This window comes from Antechinus flavipes, chromosome 4 (assembly GCF_016432865.1).
Source record: "Antechinus flavipes isolate AdamAnt ecotype Samford, QLD, Australia chromosome 4, AdamAnt_v2, whole genome shotgun sequence".
Lineage (NCBI taxonomy): Eukaryota > Metazoa > Chordata > Mammalia > Dasyuromorphia > Dasyuridae > Antechinus > Antechinus flavipes.
Genome location: NC_067401.1, coordinates 149,274,623 through 149,300,697, shown reverse-complemented (window position 1 = coordinate 149,300,697; position 26,075 = coordinate 149,274,623). Strand labels below are relative to the sequence as shown.

Genomic DNA, 26,075 nt, shown 5'->3' with positions numbered 1-26,075 from the left:
ATGTTCACAAGCTTGGAATTATCATTTAAGTTCCTCTTTCCCTCAGCTTATATACAGCTCAGTTACCAACACCTATTGATTTCATCTCTTTCTCATTTTTGACATCCATTCTTTCCCCTTGTCCTATGGCTACCACCCTAATGCAGATGTTTATTACTACCTTCCTGTCTCCTGAAGTAGTTTTCCACACAGATCTTCCTGCTTCCATCTTCTCCCCATTTTGTTATATCACTGCCAGCATAGTCCTTCTCATGCATGATGATGGTTGTGATACGAGGGGTGTTATCGTTATCAATTTGATAATTATTAAACAAGCCACCTGAAAGTTTATAACACACTGCATCCTGCCTTTGTGGATTGTTGAAAAACATTTGACACAATTTTGTTCCAATGGCTTATTTATGAAGAACAAATATATAAAATTGATCCTAGCACAGTGATAATGCTAGAATTGATCTTCATGTGAAAAAAAAATTATTCTTTATAACTTGACACCAACATACTATTCAAATATTATTATGTTATGTTATGTTAATCTTAATATATTATTGATATAAAATGAGACTTCTTCCCAAGAAACAACTTAATAAACCTGCTGTGGTTCTGCCTATTCTCAAATCCACGTCACCACTCCTGAATAGAACTGAATATAGCTTTCATGGCTGAAGGAGTTCTACCAAAATGTCATATTAATTACTCAATATGCATGACTAATATCACACTTGACCCCAGTGAAAAAAACATATTAAACAGCTACTTCATCTTATGGAAACTTTCTCCCACAATTTCAGAGTATCATTTGGACCTACTGAGTGTAAAATTCATAATATGTGCAAAAAAAAAAAGTAGAAATAAAGTTTTGAACTTGAATTTAGAGATCAAATTGAAACAATAGGTGAAGAAAATACTTTAAAATACTCTGATCTTCTCCAGGCAAGATACATTTAGCATGAGCCTAGCAAGGAGAAAGGTAAGACTGAGAGCATGTTAAGCATTTTGATATCAAAGCTTAATGGGTGAAATGCATTTAAAATAATATCTACTAAGTACCAGTCAGCATATACTTTTAACATGGTAAAATAGATAATAACAGATCCTTCAAATATACGAACAAAAATCTAGACAGTATTAACAAAACATGGAGCAGGTATAAAAAGATCCACTCTTCACTAAAAAGAAAAAAATTGATAGGTATTCTCAGAACTCCCAGTAAACAGGTTAAAAATGTACAGAAATCCTACTCGTGAGAAACCATTTGTTAAATTTTCAGTGTGAGTATTTAAATCTCAGAATCAGCAAACACTACTGATTAGGGCTTGATTTATTATATGTTTGATTGTCTAGACTTAACAAAGTGATGAAGAAGATATTAATAATGTAGCTTGAATGTAAAAGTGTGTTGTTTGTGTGTGTGTGTGTGTGTGTGTGTATTTTTTTTTTTCCTGGAAACCTAGTTAAAACATTTACCAATTTACCTCTGAAAGAAACCTCATCTTTCCATATTAGACTGTAATCTTGTTTAGTACCTTATGGTCCTTCATATTTACATATCCTCTTAATTCTTGTGTTTGGATTTCAACATTTCTGTTCAGCTTTAGTGTTTTCATCAGGAATGCTTGGAATTCTGTTTCATTAAAGTTCTACTTTTTTGACTGTGTACTTATTCTCTTAGTAAGAACTATCTACCACAATGCTTTCTAAATTTTTGAGAGAATTGGCTGTTCACTTCAGTGCTTATCTTGAAACCTTTTTTCTTCCCTCAATTCCCAGCCTTCTGATGGTGAGCCTCTCTAACTAACTAGATAAATCTTTGGATGGTAGCCAGGCCCATAGTCTGGTAAATCCTACAAAAGCATGTATTGATTGTCATAGTCAGGATTATTTATATACCATGAGATCATATTGGAGAGGAGTTTAGTGAAGGCATATATCTCCACTACTTACACAGCTACCATCTTGGCACTTCATTAAAGCTATTGCAATACCCTGCTGATTGGCTTTCCTACTTCAAGGTTTTTCCCATTCTAATCTATCCTCTATATAGCTGCCAAAGTGATTTTCCTTAAGCATATATCTCCATGTCATTTCTTAATTCAGTAAACTCCAGAAGCTTCCTGTTGTCTATAGGATAAAATATAAACTCTTCTGTTTGGCTTTAAAGCCCTTCACAACCTGCCTCCAATCTAACCTTCCAGCCTCAGTATACTTTACTTCTGTATTTGCATTCCTTTTTTTTTTTTTTTTTTTTGCTGAGGCAATTGGGGTTAAGTGACTTTCCCAGGGTCACACAGCTAGGAGCTAGGAAGTATTAAGTGTCTGAAGTTAGATTTGAACTCAGGTTCTTCTGTATTTGCATTCTTAAGGCCTATCCAAACTTGCCTTCTTGATGTTTCTTATACAAAATATTTACTTGGATGCAACTCTCATAATTTAATAATAGGAAGTTAAAAGGAGAATCAAAACTACTCCAATTTGGAATTTGCAATTACTTGATCTCCTTCTCCTTTTTGAATCATCTTGGAATAGAAAACCCATTAAGAACCAAAAAGTATAAACCAGAGAGATACATAAGTTTCTGGGAAATGAAAATGGAATTCTTTAAAATATTTAATTCTACTTTAAGAATTTATGTCTAATTAAGTTTTAATTCAGAGAAAAAATTCATTTGAGTTATTCTTTAGCCCTAGCTAACTTAATAATACCTTGCTTCCCAACAAGAATATTTTCAGTTGCCTTGGGTTGTATCACTTCATGAGCTTGAAAGTAGTTTTAGGATCACTTCATGATACTATTTCAGAAAATGCATCAATAATCACAGTGTGTTATATTGTGTATCTACTAGATTCAGGATTGCTTTTTTATACGGCCATCAAACTCATAGTAAATAGCTATATAGTATATCCCATTATATAGGGAAAAAGTCAGCACAAGTCCCATTTACCACTCTGAGAAACTAGTGTCATACTAGCTAGAAATAACAGAAATCTGAATTCCAGCTCTGTAACAAGAAGGCTCTGTGTGAATCTGCCTGCTTTTTATGTAAAAACCCCAGGAGCTCACAGGTGGAGAGGACAGAAGGCTGCTGAGGGCTGAATTCTTGGCTTTTAGGAACACTGACTCACTATCATGTAAAAAACTAAGGGGGAAAAATACATTTTTAGTGAAAAATAAATAAACCCATGCTTTAAGAACCACCCAAGTGTCAATTTAGCCAGCCTACTGCATACTGCTCATAGTAGCTTACTACTCTGTAGTTCACAAGCCACTGCCTTCACTTTCTTTCCAATAAGTTCCCAGCTTCTCCTTCACCTTAATATTGAAGAAACATCCCATAACTATCCCATCTTGCCCAGCTCCAAAGTTGCCTGCTGCCTTTTGTTTTTTCTTACCTCAAGATCAGTGCTAGAAAGAAGCTATCCTTTTAGTTTTAAAAAGACCAGTAATTGTTTGCCTCTCTGTGTTTGCTAGCTTTCATTTCAGAGAATAACATGGCAAGGGCACAGAATGAAACTGAAAACCCCGCTGCCCCCCTCATGTATCCCATGTCCATCTGTATGTATAACAGATGTTCTCCCTCCACTACCTTCTGTCCCCTGTAAGAATGGTATATGCTTACTTCTTCCCCTTCCTGCTGCCTTCTTTTGGGAAGAAGAGAAGGAGAAAGAAGAGGACCAATGGTGTTACTGAGCCTTATCTAAACTTGAATTTCGATTAGCAATTATGGTTTATCCTTTCCTGGAAAGAGAAAAAGTCATTTCTTGAAAGAACCTGACAGCTTTGGGGGAACTGGTATTTTAGGCATTTTGTGACAGTATTTGGGAAATATTCATTATTTGGCTAACAATGATAAAAAGATTTGTAAACACCTCATATTAGCAGCAAGACATTGGGATCATAGTGTGAAAACTTCAGTCCATAAGACTGAAGGGAGTGGGATGGCAGAGCAACATGTGATCAAACTGACTCCTTGGGAACCAGTGACAAGCAACATAGTCTTAATCATCCCCCAAGGTAACCCAAACCCTTTTCAGGCAAATTTATCTTCATAGGAGAAAAGTATCATTATCCCCATCTAATGAGTGTTTATATGATTTTTAAAATTATATTTAAAAACATGTTCTCTTCAAAAGCTTTTCTGGAAAAAAATCACAGAATCTGATATTTAGAAGAGATTCCTATCTATTTAGCCCATTTGAAAGTAATATCCAATAAGTGATTATCCAGCCACTTTGGTTGAATTTCACCTCCTTGTGAAAAAGGTATTTTCTATACTGACATAGTGCACTACTTTAGACACAATTTCTTATTTAGATTTCCTCATCTCTCCCCTCCCAGAGAGCCAGCCTTGTAACAAAATCATTTTTTTAGATAAAAAAAGAAAACAATTCAAAATTGATTGATATATTTTTAAAAATCTAACATCAAATATGCTTTTCCTCACCTGTGGACCCTAATGTCTGCAACAGAAGAGAACACTGAGGATGTCTTTTCAAAGGTCTCATCTGAGACAGAGTTTGTTCTTGGTAATTACCAATAATAAATGACCAATTATACAACATTGGGTTTTGGTTCCATTGTGTTAGTTGTTCTTTCCCTTTACAGCAGTGTTGTACTCTCCACAATGAAAAGTGGCCTATGCTTCCCCAAAGTAGAAACCACAAATGGCAGGATTGATTTCAAAAAAGGAATCTAACAAATGAGCAGAATTGGAATCCTATCACCTTCCCCTCTCTGGGACCAACACTAATTAGTTGGCACTCTTTCCACTAAAGCAACAAAAACATTATTATTTAATATATACTGTACTCAGATTTATTAAGAGTTTCGAGAAAGGCTTCTTGGTGTTTAACCAGGAGTTATGAGGAGCTTATTAAACAAAGATCATTACCTGTTGAGGACTGTGGTGAAGATTCAAAAAGAAAAAAACATTAGGGGTTAAGGTCATTGGGAAAAATATGGAGCCAGTAGGAATTTGAGCAAAGGTATTATCCTGGTCAAAAATATCTCAGTGTTCAGCCCTGACTAACCCATTTAGGATTTTTTCCCCCTCCAGATTTCAGAACTGGAAGAAATAAGGAAGTCCTGCCTCCTTCCTGTCAGTCCTATCTCATTGCTACCGATATTCAAGTGAACATAGTGCCTGTTCCATTATAAATACTAGATAAGAAGGAACATAGGCTGGGTTAAAGCCCTGCCTCTGACATACACTGAATGTTTGACCCTGAATGAATGATTTTACACTTTAACTATCCAATGTTAGAAATTACAACATTGGTTGAGGAAGTTCCTTACTAGGAGCAATTTATATTATATATACAATAACTGCTTCTACTCCTTCTTTCATCTCCTCCAAAAAAATAGAAGTCTTTTGGTGCCATGTCAACATTATCTTGATTACCTTAATTAAGATCCTAGCAAACATTTTTATTTACCTTTGGATATCTTGATCTAAGAAGGTGGGAGGATTCATCTGTGTGTGTATGTACATCATGGATGGATCTAGTTTATTGATGACCAATTTGAGGATTTTATTATAGCCAGAAAATATTTCCTTTTAGATAAATTTGACTTGATAAAACCATTTGGAAGGAAATTGTTTTAGGAGTTAGCTATTCTGTAATGTCATAACTAGGAGATCCAAGAGAGTAATTTAGCTCTTATTTAAGAAACAAGAGGGAAAAAAGCAATGTATCACAATATATTGCAGTTTTGAACATTGCTACTAGAGAAGACACATATAATTCATGAATTGCTTTTGTTTGAGCCCGAACCCAAAACTTTTAATCCCATTTAAATGTTGGTATTCCTCTCTTTCTTGAAGACCTTGTCTCTTCCCAGGACCATGGCAGCTTTACTGGTTTGTGGCAGCATTCCTTGATTTCTCTCTTGAGTCCTCTGTCTTTTCTCATTTTGAATGCCTGCTGGATAGCAGCTACTTCGTTCTGGTTTATGCTAATTTTCAAAAGACACCTGTTCCTTAATTATCTCTAGCCTTTGTCTCACTCTGTCTCAGTTGTCTCTGATCTATGAGCTAATCAGCTCTTTGAAAGGAATCTGGAGTTTAATAGTCTATATGTGTTTTGCTTAACAGAGTTGGGTCATGAGTAGTATACTTGACTCTGTGCATTTAGTTATTTAAAAATTGTTACCAAAACCAGCCTTTTCTACTGACCAGCTTTGAATGTTAAATTGCTAGACTGTATCTTCAAAAATATCTTGTCACAGATACTTTCCCTATTATCATAGAAGGCATCAGCATTCTATTCTGTCAGGCTCACAAGCTAAAAGGCACTCTTTTCAATATCTTTCACCCTCCCATATTGAATCTATTGCCACTCTATTTTATCTTTGCAACATCTCTCAAATAGACCCCTTTCTTTCTTGGTACACTGCCACAACTCTACTGCAGGCCCTTACCATCTTACACTTGGACCACTGTGATGGCTTATTCATGGGTATGTCTGCCTAAGTCTCTCCCCAAGCTCCACTCAGCCACCAGAATGACATTCCTAAAGCACAAGCTGAATCATGTTACCCCTTACTCAGTAAACTTCAGTAGCTTCCTCAATCCAGGATCAAATTCAAAGTACTCTTTTTGGCATTCAAAATCCATAACCACTACACACCACTCAGATTGGCTAAGATGACAGGAAAAGATAATGACAAATGTTGGAGAGGATGTGGAAAAATTGGGTCACTGATACATTGTTGGTGGAATTGTGAATAGATCCAACCATTCTGGAGAGCAATTTGGAACTATGCTCAAAAAGTTACCAAACTGTGCATAATGCCCTTTGATTCCGCAGTGTTACTACTGGGCTTATATCCCAAAGAGATCTTAAAGGAGGGAAAGGGACCCACATGTGCAAAAATGTTTGTGGCAACCCTTTTTGTAATGGCAAGGAACTGGAAACTAAATGGATGCCCATCAATTGGAGAATGGCTGAATAAATGATGGTTTATGTTATGGAAAATTATTGTTCTGTAAGAAACGACCAACAGGATGATTTCATAAAGGCCCCGGAGAGACTGACATGAACAGATGTTGAGTGAAATGAGCAGAACCAAGAGATCATTGTACACAACATCATCAATGTTATATGATGGTCAATTCTGATGAACATGACTCTTTCCAATAATAAGATGATTCATGTCAGTTCCAATAATCTTGTGATGAAGAGAGCCATTTACACCCAGAGAAAGAACTGTGGAAACTGAATGTGGATCACCACATAACATTCTCACTCTTTTTGTTGTTGTTCTCTTGCATTTTGATTTCTTACTCATTTACTTTCTTTTTTCGATCTGATTTTTTTGTGTAGCAAGAGAATTGTATAAATATGTTTATACATTTAAAAAATTCATTACACATACACATTTTCTCCAAGAAGCCTTTCCTAATCTCTCCTAATATTGGGGCTCTTTCTTTGTTAATTATTTCTTGTTTGTCGTATATATATCTTGTTTGTAAATATTTGTTTATTGTCTTCCCTCTTACTCCCATTAGATTGTATACTCCTTGAGGACATAGACTGTCTTTTCCCTCTTTTTGTATCCTCAGCTCTTAGCACACTGCTTGGCACATAGTAGATAATTAATGTTTTATTGATTGATTAATTACCAGGCACTGTGCTGGGCCCTGAGGGTACAAACAAAACAAACAAAAAAACACAATATAGCACAATCACTAAACTCCAGGCTTTTATAAAGCAGGAAATATCTTCTTTATCTTCATATCCCTAACATATCATGGTTCCTTACATATACTAGATGATCAATAAGTGTTTGATGGTGAGGAAATATGTGCAAGTAGTGAAGGGGTAATTGAGACCATATAAAAGCCATATCCATTGCAACACAGTAGTCATATTCACAAAGACTTGTTTGTTTATCCTGCATTCTGCTTCCATTCTTATCCTTCCTTGCTGCTACTTAAACCCCCAAGACCTGTTGGACATCTTGTGATCTCATCCTTCCAGCTCTTCTCAGACTTCACATATTGCTTCCCATAAGGAATACTGATACAACCTATCCCAGAGCCACTCCTATAATTTTCCCCAAATGGCTTCTGAAAGAACATTTCCATCTCACTAAGTTGTACTGTTAGATAAACCTTTCTATCCTATTCAACATGAGACTAATTCCAGAATACATTCCCATTATTCTTCTCTAGGAACTTCTGGCATCACCTGTTTGGCAATGTCCCTGGTTAGCACATCCTAACTCTTGGTTTAGTGTATTATTTAGTACTAAATAGGAGAAAGTCCTGGGTGTGGTGCACAGAAATGGATAACATCTCTGGGTTTGAACTTTACATAATTCTGATAGTCATATTTCAGAAATGAAGTATCTCTCTCCTAAGCTATTCAGAAGACTTTATATAAGCACTATTATTTGTTAAATTAGTGGCACCAAAATGAGTACCAGACATCCTTATCATTTTTTACATGAAGAAACTGAAGGTCAAAAAGGTGAGACTGACCTCCAGTCAAGCAGGGAATTGGGGAGTTGAACCAGGAATTGTTTCTAGTGTGCTGTGGTCCTTTGGGAACATTTAAGTAGCAAATGACTTTGTGTTTATTCATCTTCCCCAAGTCACTTTTCTCTCCCACCCTTCAAAAAGAAACTCATCAGTGGAAAGCTTCCCTGAAGTGGTAATTTTCCTAAATGACTTAGTGATGGTGCTGCATACAGACTTGCTACAGAAATCTAGATGGTGACTGTCTGCATGACTGCATTCTCAGTGTCCCACACTGGAGGCAAAGGGAGAGGGGAATAAGTCCAAAGTCCTACTTGTGCCCTAGGTTTTCCCCAGACCTATCTGACCCCCAGCTCCACCTGAGTGGTTGGGCTTTACCAAAACTGTTGCAACAAAATCAGCAGAAAAGCTCAGTCCCACAAGTGAATGAGAGCTCTTAGATTTGCTCTTTCTCCCCATCCCTGGTGACTGCCAAGAGACCTTATCCGCCCTGCCTAATTAGAGCCTTTAACTTGAACAACACTTTAGTCTTTAATGTCATTCATTCTCACAGCAGTAATGGACTTGGATAAGAGGTCACAGCTTCTTCACACATCCTGTGTCCTCACGCCCCCACCCGCTCCCACATTCCTCTTCTCCCAGGCAGATGGGGGTGGGAGGAGGTAGCACAGCTCATCCTCCCCATTGTGCCAAGCGCCTGCCTGTCACAGGGGCCATGATGAGCAGGTCTAATGTATTCACTGAGATCACAGGACTGGAGCCGAGCTCCCCTGTTTGTCCCTCTCTCCACGATTTAGCTTTCAGGAGCCCAGTCTGGTGCATCTCTGGTGGGTATCATTAGCATTAATGTGGGAAAATGGCACAGTGTAAATGTTAATAAGGTCTGATGCTAAGAGCAGCTTCTGAGTGGCAGATTGAAAATGGAACCATCATCTTAACTCCAACTAACTGCTTAATTCTTCTCCTGTGCCTTGAGCAGCAAATTTGGCATGAAAAGTCTTCTCCCTACCCCTGAGTCAATACTTTGCAAAGCTTTTGTGTAAAGAGAGTTCAGGTTTTTCATCGGTCAGTTTCCAAGGGAAATGGAGAAAAATCTAGTACCTTTCTCAGCTGTTGTCCTAGGTGATCCTGGGTCTGCAGTCCATTTTCCCCTTTCACCACAAATCTTTGCCAGATGTGGTTCCTTTTCTCTTTGTCTTGTAATGCTACTGCTATAAGAAGTTGGTCCCAGAGGTCAGTCCCAGGTCTCTTCATCTGTATAAGTTAAAAGATTTATTTACCTAATTGAATCTTCATTCCAGGTCACTTCATCACTTATTTACTTAGTCTATGCTGCATTAATCTGTACTTACTACATTATAAGTATTGCTAAGTCTGTTCATGTGTGCTCTCTAAGGTCATTAATCATCTTTGTCTTTTCATCCATCTTTTCCTGAGCTTTCATACTAAGATCTACACTACCAAACTTGTGGTAGCAACCCACCTAGGAAAGCAGTCTTCAAAACTCATAAGGAAGGGAAAAGGGGATAGTTTTCATTTCTAATTCCATCACTCGTCCTTGAAATTTATCTAAGACTAGGATAGTTTCACCTCAAACCTAAAGTAATCCAGAAGTAAGTTGAATTAGACATTTTAACTGCATTCACAAGATAATTGGGAGCAGCTAAATAGTGCAGTGGCTAGAGTACCTAAGTTCAAATTTAGTCTCAGATAATTACTAGATATATGACTTTAGGCAAATCACTTCATCTCCATTTGCCTCAGTTTCCTCAAGTGTAAAATGGAAATAATAGTGGCACCTATTTCACAGGATTGTTGTGAGGATCAAATAAGATAATATTTGTAAAAGTCATTTGCACAGTGCCTGACATACATAGTAGGCACTATATAAATGCTAGTTATTATAATATTACAGTTCTCTACATAAACATTGTTATTTAGACTGACCTTTTTTCTTTTCTTTCTTTTCTTTCTTTCTTTCTTTTTTTTTTTTTTTTTTTTTTTTTTGGGGGGGGGGGGTCTTTACTCTGGTTTTTCTTCCCTAGGCTGCGTTCACACTGCTTCTTGGACCTTTCACCTTCTTTGATGTCCAGAAGACCAAGTACCTCCAGATCTTGACATCTTTGATGAGATGGATTGGTAAGTCTGACAAATATTACAAGTCCATCCTATTTCTTTTGTCTCTTTTTCCTCTACTTCCTATCCTGTGCCTTTTGGGAAATTCCATCTGTCTATCATCATCATTATAACTGACAGTGCCTTATTTTCAAGGAACTTGAGTTTCAAGAAACAGTTTTACGCATCTGTGGGAGAGCACATAACATTGTTTCATTTATTTTTTAACTAGCCCTGCAAAGCAAACAGGAAACATAGATGGTTCTTGTATCACTATTGTTAATGATGAGAAACTGAGGACCCAAAAGAATGTTTTGACTGGTGTCACACAATGATGAGACAATGTCCTATATTCCCAGCTACATTCCTGCTGAAATAGAATGCTAACTGCTGTGAATATGAAGGCAAATAGTTTGCTCTACACCCTTCAAAGCGTTTTGGATCAGCCACAGATTATTAGTTGTCATATGTGCTACTGACCATTGGGTTAAAACTCCCCAGGGCATTCATTACCCATAAAAAGGCACTGCGGCTAAAAAAAATTTTTTTAAACAATTAAATTCCAATTAGACACAATCAGTCAATTTTCATAGGTATAGTTTGAGAAAATATACATAAAACAATTTTATCAGATAGTTCAGCCATATCAGTATGTCCTAGGCCAAGAAATTAAGAATGTTATCTTATCCACCTAGACATGAGTGTATGAGGATTTGGGTTTCTTGCTACCTTATGTCAGCAAACCCTCTGTCCAGAGGTGAGTAGGATATTTGTTTTGTTTTGTCCAGGGTATCTAGAGGAAGAAATAAACCTGTTAATGCCTCCAGTAGATTTTAGTAAGAATGAGTAGTTATAGCCTGTTGGTTAGATAGATGGTATAGTAGAAGATAGGAAGAAGATTAGTAAGTAATAAATGGCCAAAAACAGAACCCTGATTAATATCCTTAAATTCTTGTTTGGCATTTATGGAGAACCTTTTCTGTGGGGTAAGGAAAAAACTCCTTTTCATCCCATGGAATTTGTGGGATGAAAGTTTGATAAAGTACTAGAATGGATACTCCATGGTTCTTTTGATATCTCTGGAGAGAATGGTTGGCCAACACAAAAAAAGTTTTTTAAAAAATTGTCCTTTCTTAGACAGAGTTACCTGAGCTTTTGATCTTTAAAACTAAAGACTTAAAAACCCTTAAAGACAAGTAAGAAAGATCAGTGGATTTGATAATCATATAAGTGAAAAGGCTTTGCTAATTACACACCCCTTCCCTCACTAATATACTTCAGGTAGAAAACATACCATTAATCTAGAGCATGTGTCAAACCTTATGGAAACTAGGGAGGAAAATAGCAGTTGGAATGATTGTGAATAGGAATTAGATCAGGTAATAAGAAGGCCTCAGCTATCCCCTATTAATACTGCCTTTCCTTCCCTTTCATCCTTTACCAGAGAAGTAATTTCTTTTATGGGGACTTCATTGAGTGGGCTTTTAACATTAAGGAACTTGGGAGGTTGCAGGAAAAATTTATTCAGTAAGCTAATGAATCATTAGTACAATGACTAATAAGGGGTGCTCCAATGGTACAATTTAGACTTTGTCAATTGCAGAGTTCCTTTGGCTAGAAGGACTTACAGATGATTTGCTCCTGCAATGTCAGCTAAATCAATTGTAGGCACCAGATGGGGATTGCCCTTTTTATTTTTTAAAGTGGATAAAATGGGGAATTCTGCATACTTGGCTCTATGAGAAATGAATTCTCTTAACAGCCATTAATGGAGGACCCCAAAGGAAGGAATAAAATATTCAAAGAGTTGAGTTTGGTGGATTGGATTCATACACCTTTGCCTCAGTCCTCTACTTTTTAAAAAAATCCATATTCTTTTTAATTGGTTATGCATGAAAATTCATTTTTAAATATATTACCATGAGAATGATATTGGGAGAAAAAATCAGGACAAAAGAGGAAAAATCATGAGGGGAAAAAAAGTAAAAATGGTGTGCTTGGATCTGCATTCAGTGTCCATAGTTCTCTCCCTGAATGCAGATGTCCTTTCCATCCAAAGTTTATTGGCTTTGCCTTAGATCACTGAATTGCTGACAGAAGAGCCAAATGTAGCATAGTTGATCATCATACAATTTTACTATTGCTGTGTGCAATGTTTTCCTGGTTCTACTTGCTTTACTTAGCATCAGTTCATTAACATCTTTCCAGGCTTTTTTTAAAATCAGCCAGTTCATAATTTCTTATGGAACAATAATATTCTGTTACTTTCATATACCATAACTTATTCAGCCATTCCCCAATTGATGGACATTCACTCATTTTTCAGTTCCTTGCCACCACAAAAAGAGTTGCTACAAACATTTTTGCACATGTGGATCCTTTATCCTCCTTTATGATTTCTTGGGGATACAGACCCAATAGAAACACTGCTGGATTAAAGGTTATGCATAATTTGATAGCCTTTGGGCATAGTTCCAAATTGCTCTCCAGAATGATGGGATGAATTCACAACTCCACCAACAAAGCCTTGGTGTCCCATTTTCCCCACATCCCCTCCAGTATTTAACATTATCTTTTCCTGTCATCTTGGCCAATTTGAGAGGTGTGTAATGGTATCTCAGAATTGTCACTCTATTTAGTAGTGATTTAGAGGAATTTTTTTTTCCCCCTGTTTTTAAATCAGCTTTATTTTTTTCTAATTTTGCGTTAAATTTAATTTCCCATAGTACCTTGGCAATGTCAGAAACAAAAATACAAATACATGGATATAATCAGTTTAACATTTAAAGTATGAGTCTATGTCATACCATATTATTTTGGACAGTCTTGACAACAAGAATAAACCAGAACAATGGACAAAGTAGAAGCCAAATAGTTCATTCTGGTTTTTTCCCCAAACCCCCTTTTCACCATTTTGTTAAAAGATGTGAATGCCAAGGGAAGTCTGAATTATCTGAGGAGAAAGTTGATGGGCATACATATGGGTATACACACACATATGGAAATACATACATGTGTACCTATATGTGTAAACATATGTGGGGGGGAGGGTGGCTGTATGTATTCATCTATTTTGAGTTTAACAAAACTGAAAAAAAAACATTTTAATAAATGAGTTTCACTTTGGGAAATTATCTGTTATTGAAGAGCAACTTAAAAATCTTCAGTTCTTCAATATACAATTCTAAACTGTTATAGGTTAAAGATCAGATGAATTTTCAGAGTGGATTTATTCCCAACTACACAGTAAAGATAAAAAGTTTTATTCATAGAATTCTTGAAGTGTCCAAATTCAGACTTCATTAAAAATGGAACTACTATGTACCTTCTTAAAAGAAGCCCAGACTACATATAATGTATACAATAAAGCATAAGATATTTAGATTAATGGCAACCCGGTTACAAGGAAATACATATTTTTAAAAATCCCCAAAAAGATCTATTGCATATCTGTCATAGTTATGAATTTATAAAAACCTGTTAGAAGCAATTTCTCCCCTATGGGTATTTCTGTTGCATCTTGTCTGTAATAAAATTGTGCATTTTATTCATTTGTATAACATGCCAGCACAAACATTACAGATTTAAACCCAGGTGACTGCTCTTGTATGTCAGATAGTAAAACCCACTGGTTTGATAATGAAGCTAACAGACAGAGCTGTAACTGAGAATACTACAGTAATGTATTAAGTTACTTTTAAATACTATTCTGTTCCAGCAATATCCTTCCTATTCTCTTTTCTAATAGTTATAATGAGTTGAAGAGCAATTTTTCATATCATCATAGATGTTTTTAATTTTGTTGTTGGAAAATTTTCTATTCGTATTCTATGATCAATTGGGGAATGACTTGTATTCTTACAAATTTGACTCCGTTCTCTTTATATTTTAGAAATGAGACCTTTATCAGAAACACTGACTATAAAAATTGTTTCCCAGCTTTCTTCTTCCCTTCTAACCTTGACTACATTGCTTTTGTTTGTGCAAAAACTTTCTAACTTAATGTAATCAAAATTATCCATTTTGTATTTCATAATGTTCTCTAGTTCTTCTTTGGTCATAAATTCCTCTCTTCTTCAAAGATCTGATAAGTAAACTATCTCTTGCTCTCCTAATTTGCTTATTGTATTATCCTTTATACTTAAGGATTTTAACCTTATTTTAGTGTGGGGTATAAAATGTTAGTCTGTGCCTAATTTCTGGCATACTGTTTTTCACTGTTCCCAACAATTTTTGTCAAATAGTGAACTTTTATTCCACAAGCTAGAGTCTTCAGGTTTATCAAACATTAGATTACTGTAGTCATTGATTATTGTGTCTTGTGAACCTAACCTATTTCACTGATCTACTACTCTATTTCTTAGCCATTACCAGATGGTTTTGATGATTGCTGCTTTATAATAGAGTTTTAGATCTGGCACTGCTAGATCACTGTCCTTTGCATTTTTCCATTAATTCCCTTTTTATTCCTGACCTTTTCTTTTTCCGGGTGAATTTGTTATTTTTTATAGCTCTATAAAATATTTTTTTGACAATTTGATTGGTATGGCATTGAAAAAGTAGACTAATTTTGGTAGAATTGTCATTTTTATTATATTAGCTACCCATGAGCCATTGATCAGCACTCCACTTTTTATGAGTGGCCAATTTTAAGTATCATTAGAGCCTATCTTTGGCTCAGAGACCTAGTAGAATGGCATTAGGCTCTAGACGCAAGCTCTCCCATGACAGAACCTCTAGATAGGGGCAGTTTAGTTGTTGAGGATTTATTTGGGCAATTGTAGTAGCTAACAAAGCTAATAAAACTTACCATACAGTAGATCCTCTGGAAGGAAGGGAGAATCCTCAGTATCCTCCAGGTATTGGGCAAGTGGTTCGCACCTAGGTGGGCAGAGGTTAATGATAATCTCTCCTGTAAGATATGGTTTTTGAAACAGGGTAAATAGGCAAATTATTGGTGGTCACCGTATGGGTAAGGAAGAATTAGAAAATTATATTGGAACATCCAGGATCAGGACAATAAAAGTCATTCAAAATTTAAGACATCCCCCAAAACTTGTATTTTCTCTGCTCTTTGGAGCCACCCAGCTCTTTGTGGATCAGAGAGTATTGTAATGAGTTCCATGAAGGTGACTGCTGAGGTTGATACTGTGCCTTAGAAAGTAGGGTGCTACCCAACAAATAAGCTGCAAAGCATTAGGAAAAAAATTAGCAGATTAAAAAAAAAACAGCTTCATAAGGGTATCCCAGTTTTTACGGGGGATTTTGGAAGAAATACTCACTGAGAAATTATACCCTTACTCAGGAGGAGGGTGGGTAGAAGGATCCCCTTTTGGGATCTTGTTCTAATGGTTGCTCAAGAGGAATGTACAGTGCGCATGGATCAGTATCCATACAAAGACTTAGGGTAGCTTCTATGCATGTTGTGAGTAAGATTAAGATGAATGGGGCATAATTTCCATTGTTAAATGGAAATGGCACATCCAGATCTGTGCTCACTTGAACCCTCCAGCTTTTGGTACCTTTCATGTCTGGGTTGTAATTTTTTCCAATTCTTTAGCCCCCAGCTCCAGTGCTTTTGCCCAATGAAGCCCTGCCTATAAGAACTTGAGAAATGTTGTTTGACGTCGGATACTTGCTGGTTTGCTTGGTTATACCCATTATGAGAGATTTATTTTTTTTTACACTTAAATGGGGTCTCAATTTTTATTATGTGAAATTTGGACTTCAACTATAGGATGCTCCAATATCAATACATTCAAATTATTTCTCTCTAGTATGAATTTCTCTATGCTTTTTAAAGTTTCCATACCACAGTCCCCAGATCAAAGTGAAAATTTTGCAAGAAATAAGAAAAAAAAGTTTAAATATACTTAAAGTTAAAAATAAAGCTACAGTTAGAATTGTACAGAATTTATACACAACCACAATAAAAGACCACAGGTTCTGGAATCATATATATCATATGAGACAGATCAGATTGAACTACTCTTGAATATAAACACAGTTGTTGTCCTCCAGTCCTTTCTCAGTTCCATCCTCCACACGGAGTTGTAAAGTTTCTGACCCATCTCTCCTCAGAAGTCCCTGTACAACCTGAGGAAACTGTTTTGGTCTCCTTAATTTTTCTTTTCTCCAAGATAGTTCATATCACTTCTTACTAAAAAGATTTTGGAAGACCAAGCATTGAAACTGTTGGCAGTTGATTTTTTTTTTAAGTGAGATGAAGGGAATGAAATTATGTTTTTATAATCTCAGCAAATGAGTTCGTTGGGAGAAAAAAAAAAGATCCTTTGGCTGATTTGGTGGTAGTTTTGAGTCTCTAAGTAAAGATAAAAGGGAATCTGTCGCCAGTTCCTATAAAAGAGAGGAGAAAACTCCTCCAAGTGGACTTTTAAAGGGGCCAGATTTGGCACCATCCCCTTGATATAGCTCTGACAGAAGTGAAGGCTAAACTTGGTGAGTGAGGGAACACCTAAATGGGTAATTTCTAGAGAAAGCTAGAGTCGAATTCTATTACCTCATAATTATCTTGATTCAAATGATCCAGATCTCTGATTGCATCAGAGATATTGTGAATTATTCTGTGAATCTGATGCTCTGGTGCTGCTTCTGGCTACCATGATTGTTTTTACCTCAGAAGACATTATGGATTGTCCCTGAAATTGCTCTTCCATTTTTCAAAAGAATATGCACTTCAATTCCAATTACATCTTACCACAATGCAAACAGAACACCTTGATTATAGCCTCATAAAAGACTCAAATTAATTATACTAACAGACTCAATGCACATCAAAACTATTCAAATAATTTTCAGGCATCCTTTTATCTATAAACTTCTAGCTCTCTCGCCTGTAGAATTCCAAACTAGATTGTAATGAGAATAATAGAACTTTAGTTTTGGAAGAAACCTCAGAAGTAACTTAGCCCAAGTGACCATACTGTAAATGAATCCTCACTTACAGGTTCCTTGACAAATATTCAAGTCTCTATTTGAACACTTCCAGTTCTGGAGAGCTCACTTCATTATATAGCTATAATTGTTAGGACATTATTCATTAAATTGAATCAAAATCTATCTAACTATAATTTTTGCTAATTCTACCCATAGGAATGACACAGAATAAGTCTCATTCCTTTTAAATTGGATAGCCTTTCTTATTTTGAAGACAATTATAACTTTATCTAAATCTTTTTTTTTTTTCCTAGAGGGTAAAAAAACACAATTCTTTTGACACTCCCTTATATAATGTGATTTCCAATCTTTTGCTATCTTGTTTTGGATTTGTACTGGCTTTCAAAGATTTGTATTGGTTTCCAAAAGTGCCTAGAATTAAACAATGCTCCAGCTGTTGTCAGCTCAGTGCAGAGTAGAGAGCTACTGTTTCCTCCCTGATTATGGACATTATACTCTTATTTGACCTACAGTCATTTTTCTTGGTAATCATGTCATTACTGTCTTATCTGAAACTTTATGGTCATTTTTCCATGTCATCCTCATCCTACATTTTTGCAGTATACTTTTTTTGTACTAAATGCATGTCTTTTCATTTTATCACTGGTAAATTTCATCCTGTTAGTTTTGACCAATCAAATTCCCAACCTGTCATTCAATTCTTTCTTCTAACATCAAATCATATAAGTTTAATATACATATCCTCCTTGTGTTTTCTTTGTTCTCCTGAGAAACCCCATCCAACACATAGGCATAATCTGAATTCTTAGTTCAATTGATCTCATCATGTATGTTACTCTTAAATTTTTAAGCAAGTCAGTCCCATTGGTTATTGTGGGAAAATTGTGATTATGTGAATTAGTAACTCCAAGATTAGCCATCCCCATGAATAGTAGTGTTAACCCCATGTTACTCTGAGTAATAGAAAGGTTTATCTCTATAGGTCTGAAGTCAGGGTGGCCTAGATACAGGACATCCTGCAATCCCTTCACTGGTCCGAATCCTTTTGCCCCAGCTACATTCTCCTTGTAGTTCACCCTGAGTCCCTGAGATCCTGACACCTGTCTGGCTCAGGATTGGTCAGTCCTGCACTCACTGTATTGACAGTGGGAAGGAGGATCATTAAATCTTGGCACAAATGCTATGTCCTGTTCTTATTTTCTTCCCTTTGTCAGGAAGGACAAAAGCAGTGTTAGAGGTATAGGGGAAATGTATGTTTTAACGTGATCAAGGGACAGCTGCCCCAGATAATGATGGTTAATAGCTTTCATAGTGTCTCTGTGACTATTTAGTACAGTGGATTTTTTCTTTGTCTAGTGAGCAATACATTTATTAAGGGATAGAAAATTACACAGGTGGAAGTGATTTTTGACAGTGCAGAATGTGAGACAGATTGGGCTTGGTTCAGATCCAGAAACCTAACTATAAAGGGGGCTTTGACCTTTTATGAGAAAGGCCTCCAGATCCATGTAGGTTTCTTCTTTTATATTTTTCCAGTTTTGCTTTTTCCCCCCAATTGGTCCAGTTGTTGTGGCTGTATCTTCCCCATGGACCATACTAACATTTTTTCCAGCTTTTAAAACAAAATTCTGAGGTGCTATAGAAAGTATCTAGAAGTTGAATCTGACTGAGCTTTTGTGCAAAATAAGGCTTTCATCCCTTGAGTAGGAGTCTTTGCTTCTTTCTCTTAAGTAGGAGCCTTCATCCTGTCCAATAGCTTCTTAAGTTAGTTGCAGGACTGTGGGGAATTGGACCTTGAAAGCTTTTCCTTCTTAATAGTGGCCATCAAAAGACCCACCTCGGCTAACAGCTTACTCCTGAGAGCTGGACCCTGCCCCTAGATCCCTAGCCCCTGTTCACTTCTGGTGAGGAGGCAGGGCAGAAAGCAGCCTAAGAAGATCGTGTGTCCTTTGGTTTTGGTGGGGACATCATTGCTTTTGACCTCTGTTTCTTTTGTTGTTTTGTTATTTTCTTTCTGATCTAAGTAGTAACCAAATGTCCTTTCTCTTTCCAGTGCCTTATACTTTTTTCAGGATTGTTGCTGTAGAAAATGGTCATAAGCTTCAAGAATTCTAACTTGCTTCTTCTGGTTGAAAGCCAGACTGCCTCCCCCCTCACCTGGGTCCACAACCTCAGAGATAGCCTTAACCTTTTTTCCTGGTATCTAATCAGTAGCCAGCTGTCATCATTTCTGCTGCACCATCTTTTGGATCTTCTCCATTCTTTGTATTCACATACATACACCCTAGATCAGGCCATCATTCCTTCTTGCCTGGACTGTTGCAGAGGCTTCCTGGTTGGTCTCCCTGTGTCCAGTCTCTTCTTTCCAATCCATCTTCCACATAGCTGCCATATTTCTAAAGCACAGGTCCGATCATGTTGCTCCAAAATCCCCAACAACTCCAAGATGAGATGCAAACTTAGCCTTCACAATCTGTTTGGAACATAATCTGATTTGTTACACATGACTTTCCTTCATGAGCTCCATGTGCCAACCAGACCAGCCTGCCTGCTGCCCCTCACATCTGGTTTTATAGCTGCTATCTTCCTGGCCTAGCACAGATTGCCCTCCCATCCCATACCTGAAGTCTTCTCCCTTCTTCCTTCTACCTCTGAATCCCCACTTTCCTTCAAAGCCTGGGTTTTTAAGTACCTCTTCCACATTCCACTTCAGTTCAAGAACTGTTTTGTCTTTTCAATATTCCCAATGTCAACACAATACCTGACATGTCTTAGGTGCATAACAAATACTCATTGATCAATTTTTCTCCATGAAGTATCCAGACCTCTCTTGGAGCTTAAAAAATAAAGCCTCTCTGGGCCAAAAGAAGACTTGGCCCCATGAAATAATCTGTGAAATGCAGCTAAAGCCTAAGGGGTCAGTTTCTACCAAGGACTTTTGAAACCACTTAGCTATTTTTCATTTTGGATCTGGCAGAAAACGTTCTTCCGTATCATTACCCTAAGGCAGCTGTATCAGGTCAGCTGAAGAAAGATGGAAGTTTTTCAAACTCTGAAGCTGCCAAACATGACAGACCAGTTACTCTAATAGGTAAAGGACCTCTTTTTCCCTCTCTTCAACCCCATCTTACTGACTTATCTGTTTAAAAGACTTTCTGGGAGCCAAGGTGCTAAAAATTCCCTAAGTAATTTATTCTGGTCTAAACCCACCCCAAGAAATGTCTACCACAGTGAACCCAGTTTGTCCCCTTTCAGAATTCTAATTGGCTTTATTTACCAAGTTGATGAAAATTGTCGATTTGCCTTTAATGTCTCACTTTTTTGTCTTTGGAGAATGACTATGTCACATTGCACCTTCCACAGTCTCTTCTGTCTTCCTACTCTGTTCCTCCCTGACTCTGACTAGGGCTGCTTCTTTCAAAGCCAATGGGGTGGGAAGAACTTAGGTTAGCAATATTCTGAGTTGGCCTCCAGAAAGACAAAGGGGGAAAATAAGTGCATAAAGGGATCAGAAAATCATAAATAAAAGTGACAAATTGTAAAGTGTTTTTGTGTTTAATTAGGAATTTGTTTTACCATCTGTTGAAATGAAGTTGGGGAAAATTCTAGGAGCCCCTGACCAGAAAGTAGGGCCACAGGATCTCAAGATACCATGTTGCTTGTGAGGGTATTAATTCTGTTCATTGGCCCCAGTTACTTCTTGACAGCTACTGAAATGAAATTCTAAAAAACCAGGCATTCTTACACATAACTGGTTGTCCAAAACAAATTACAATAAAAATAGAGCATATAGTAAATAATGCCAGTTTATTCACTAAATATTTTGTAATTGATAGACTTGGAATAATTATCTACAGTTCTATATTTAAATAAAAGATAGAATTGCAAACTCTTTAATTCATTTACATGAAGAATCTCTCTTCTGTAAGCAGTAGAGGTCCCAATTAAGAAGTATGAGTACAAGGTCTTAGGAGATCCATTTTTGTAATCCCCATGTGTCTTAGGAGAAATTCCAGTTCAAGAGATCCATGATTCTGGGATTTTAAGAGTTTCAGAGTCTTTTTGGTGATAGGAGAGAGGTCAGAGAAGTGGCTACATTTGCCTCTGGGTAGAAATATGGAGCAGTCTCCACCTTTTTTAGTGGAAAAGGGAGATCTAGCCAAATCTCAAAGCCTTACCTGTTAGCTCCCCAACCTTATTGCCACCTCTGTATTCCATTGTCCATTATACCTCTCCTAATCATGATTTTTAAAAAATTATTATTATAGCTTTTTATTTACAAAACATGCATGGGTAATTTTTTAACATTGATCCTTGCCAAACCTTCTGTTCCAACTTTTCCTTTCCTTCCCCCCACCCCCTCCCCTAGATGGTAGGTAGTCTAATACATGTTAAATATGTTAAAGTATATTTTAAATGTAATATATGGATACATATTTATACAGTTATCTTGCTTTACAAGAAAAATCAGATTTAAAAAGAAGGTAAAAATAACTTGAGAAGGAAAACAAAAATGCAAGCAGACAATAACAGAAGGAGTGGAAATGCTATTTAACCATAATTTTTTTAAAGAAAAGCTGGATAGATATTTGTTAATAGGATTGACTGGTAAAAATAAAGCTGGAAATTTCCTTAGGGATAATAGAACACAGGAAATTTTTCACATTAGAATTCCCTCCTCCCCCAAATCAGAATCCCTCCTTCCCCCCATAGATTTCTTAAAGGCTATTTCCTTTATACTTAAAGATTGGTCTCTCTAGCACATGTTCTCATATCTTCTGAGGAAAATGGAATAATATGTAATTTTTAAAAGAAAAGCTGTTGTCCTCTCCCTTCACTTTTAGGGATCTCATTGTTAATCCATACCCTTTCCTTTTTACTGATTAAAAAAGTTTGAGGAAAATTAAAAATGGCTTCCACTAACAAAAAGCTTGTGGACTCTTGCTTTTAGATCTAAAGTTATCTACATCTACCAGTGCCATATTCAAGGACATAGGAGAGAAGCTACCATAGGGTAGCCACTGGTGACCAGTGTTCCAGCAACAGATGCTTTAGAGTAGAGATGTCAAACTTGGGGCTCCCTTGCCTGAACTTTATTAAAATAGAATTGAGAAATGTTTTTACAAAATAAATGAAAATGTATAATGCAACATAGATAATGTTAATTTGTGGTTTTCCAACTCAGTATGTGCTCAGGATCTGTTTCTTTCTTTCTTTTTTTTTTTTTAATAACTTTTTATTGATAGAACTCATACCAGGGTAATTTTTTACAACATTATCCCTTGCATTCACTTCTGTTCCAATTTTTCCCCTCCCTCCCTCCACCCCCTCCCCCAGATGGCAAGCAATCCTTTACATGTTGAATAGGTCACACTATATCCTGGATACAATATACGTGTGCAGAACCAAACAGTTTTCTTGTTGCACAGGGAGAATTGAATTCAGAAGGTATAAATAATCTGGGAAGAAAAACAAAAATGCAAGCAGTTTATATTCATCTCTCAGTGTTCTTTCTTTGGGTGTAGCTGCTTCTGCCCATCTTTGATCAATTGAAACTGAATTAGCTCTCTCTATCGAAGAGATCCACTTCCATCAGAATACATCCTCAAACAGTATCGTTGTTGAGGTATATAATGATCTCCTGGTTCTGCTCATTTCACTTAGCATCAGTTCATGTAAGTCTCGCCAGTCCTCTCTGTATTCATCCTGCTGGTCATTCCTTACAGAACAATACTATTCCATAACGTTCATATACCACAATTTACTCAACCATTCTCCAATTGATGGGCATCCTTTCATTTTCCAGTTTTTAGCCACTATAAACAGGACTGCCACAAACATTTTGGCACATACAGGTCCCTTTCTCAGGATCTGTTTCTATGTGAATATGACACTGTTCTAGAGTCCTGCTCATTGATCATATCTACATCATGAAGGCTAGGAGCACAGCATCCCCATCCCCCACAATTTGGAAAATCTGTGTAAAAATATTTGGCCCTCTCTTTGTGCCAGAGAAGAAGTCTGAATTATTATGGTATTAAAAGATAAACTATGTTGGTATTTTATAATACCATACATATATTTTATGCTTTTCTGGGTTGTCTGTGGCTTCTGCATAACTCCCCCCAAATCCCATTTAACTTCTTATGCCTAACCATGATATATTGAAATCACGATGGGACAAGTCACAATGTAAAAAGGGTAACTGTAATAGGAATCTCTTACTGCCTTGGACTTCCAGCTTCAAGGGATTGTGACAGTTAGCTCTAATTCTTGACTCCCCTATTGGCACACTGCCACAAACATCTTCTGAAGATACAGATTTGATATTAATAACAATAATAGTCTTTCTAATAAAGACCATTCTGCATTAGTGCTGCTTCTCCCTCAGTTCCTATGGCTATATAGGGCTCCCTTCTGTTATTTGTTCACTTTGAGCAAACATTTTTCACATCATTCCTTGTCTCTGTTCCCTTTATAATGAGTCAGATGCTTTCCTTCCTCAGCAATCATGGACAAGCTTAAACTTATTTCAGAAAGTTTCCTTGCTCCACTTTATCCTCTTCCACTGGCAGATGCCACATATTTGTTTTCCAGACTGGATAGATAATTGTTAATGGGACTGGCTGGTAAAAATAAAGCTGGAAGTTTCCCTAGGAGGACACAGTGTCATTCACATAGAAACAGATCCTGAGCACATATTGAGTTGGAAAACCACAAATTAACATTATCTATGTTGTATTATACATTTTCATTTATTTTGTAATAAAACACATGAAATTTTTCATGTTAGAATTCCCCCTTCCCCCGAATCAGAATCCCCCCACCTCACTCCCATAGATTTCTTGAAGGCTATTTCTTTTATACTTAAAGATTGGGCTCTCTAGCACATGTTCTCATATCATCTGAGGAGAGTGGAATAATATGTAAAAAAAGGACTTGTATATTCAGGGCCTCTTTCCCATTCTAAGCCCCATTGTCACAATTTACCTGTGGCTTCATATCCCAGAGGCTGTCAGTACCCAGCTTGGATGCTGGCAAGAAAAGTCAAAACCTCTGGTCTTTGGTATTTTTTAAAAGATCAGGAAAGATCATTCAAATCTCAAGGCAACCTTCATGAAACGAAAATTAACAGATCTCCTCATCTAACAAGCATTTTACCTCTTATGTGCTATACAATTGAGGTTACAAACCCAAAAGAAAAGAGTCCTTTTCCTTAAGAAAATTCCATTCTCCTGGGAGGATACAGCATGTCAGCACACACACACACACACACACACACACACACTCATACTCTGATTATTGGGGGAAGAATAGCATACTGATGAGGGGGGTGAGTTGGGCCTTGAGGAAAGCCAGGGATTCAAAGAATCCAAGGTGAAGAGGGAGTGCATTCTATAGGAATAGGGCGACAGTGTAGACAAAGGCTTCTCTAATACCTCTGAATGATAGGAATATCTAATTCAGAGGACAGTAAATAAACCATCAAGTATATGAAGGACAATGATGTGAAACAAGTTGACAAAGATATGCTGGAGCTGGATTATAGGAAGGCTAATGCTTGCTTAGATCCCTTATTTGTCTAGAGTAGCTTCAATTCCAGAAGAGTTGTTTGGTTTTTAATTCACTTTTGCAAATGTTTTTTAAGCATTTGCCATGTGCAAGAGGGCAAAACTGTTCTAAGCACTGAAAACGTAAAAATAAAAAAAAAATTCACAATTGTTAACCCTCAAAGAATGTGTGATCTGTTAGTGGGGAACAGTATAGTCAAGGTAAGTACAATAGTCTTGGGAATGATGGACAAAGACAGGATCTAGACAAATTACTTTAGGAAAATGTGAATTGAAAAAAGAACATTTTCAGCTGAGGAGCTAAAAGGGACTCTTCAGAGTTGTTGTTGTTTTTAAGTCCCTAAAGAGGAGCTAAGAGACTCAAAATTAGTATTTAAGGAAGAAAAAGATTTTAGCAGGAAGAGATGAGGAGAAAGTGCCTTGTAGGCACTAGAAATACATAGGGGATGCAAACAGAGATAGACTGTGCAAATAAACAATCAGGGAATATGTCAAATTTAAGAATATTAGTAGTCCCATTTAATTGGAAACATGGAGTACATGGAGGGAGATAATTTGAAATGCAGCCAGAAAGGTAGATTGATATAGAATCTATGGCCCAGAACCACAGGACTTACATACCAAGTTAAATCTTGGGAGTTACCCCAAATTATCACATCATTCTTTGAATCATTATGCCCCCATCCAGAATAAAACCACTGGGAAATTTCATAAAAGGCTCACAAGGAGAGTAAAAGCATCCCCAAATCCATTGCAATAAATAAGATGACTGTGCATATTGAGTATAGGTCAGCTGCTGTTGCTCTCCTACAGAAAATGCATGACACATACAACAGATTCATTATCCCACAATTAATAGATTTTTTTCCCCATTCAGTAAATACCACTTTCCTCAATCCTCAGAATTAAAGTCCTCAGAATTTACAGCATCACCCTGTGTTCTGAGCTTCCCCCAGAAGGGAAGAGAACTTTGGATTGGTAGCAGGACAATT

At 36.8% G+C, this 26,075-nt stretch overlaps 1 protein-coding gene across 2 annotated transcripts in view; it reads left to right on the top strand.

Annotated features, from left to right (window-relative positions):
- The window catches only part of TMEM104 (transmembrane protein 104), a 73,307-nt gene that overhangs the window by 34,097 nt on the left and 13,135 nt on the right, over positions 1-26,075 (top strand). For both annotated transcript variants that reach the window (XM_051995159.1, XM_051995158.1), the window contains exon 9: positions 10,525-10,618. In XM_051995159.1, the coding sequence (XP_051851119.1) occupies positions 10,525-10,618 (94 nt within the window). The remainder of the gene's footprint in view (positions 1-10,524; positions 10,619-26,075) is intronic.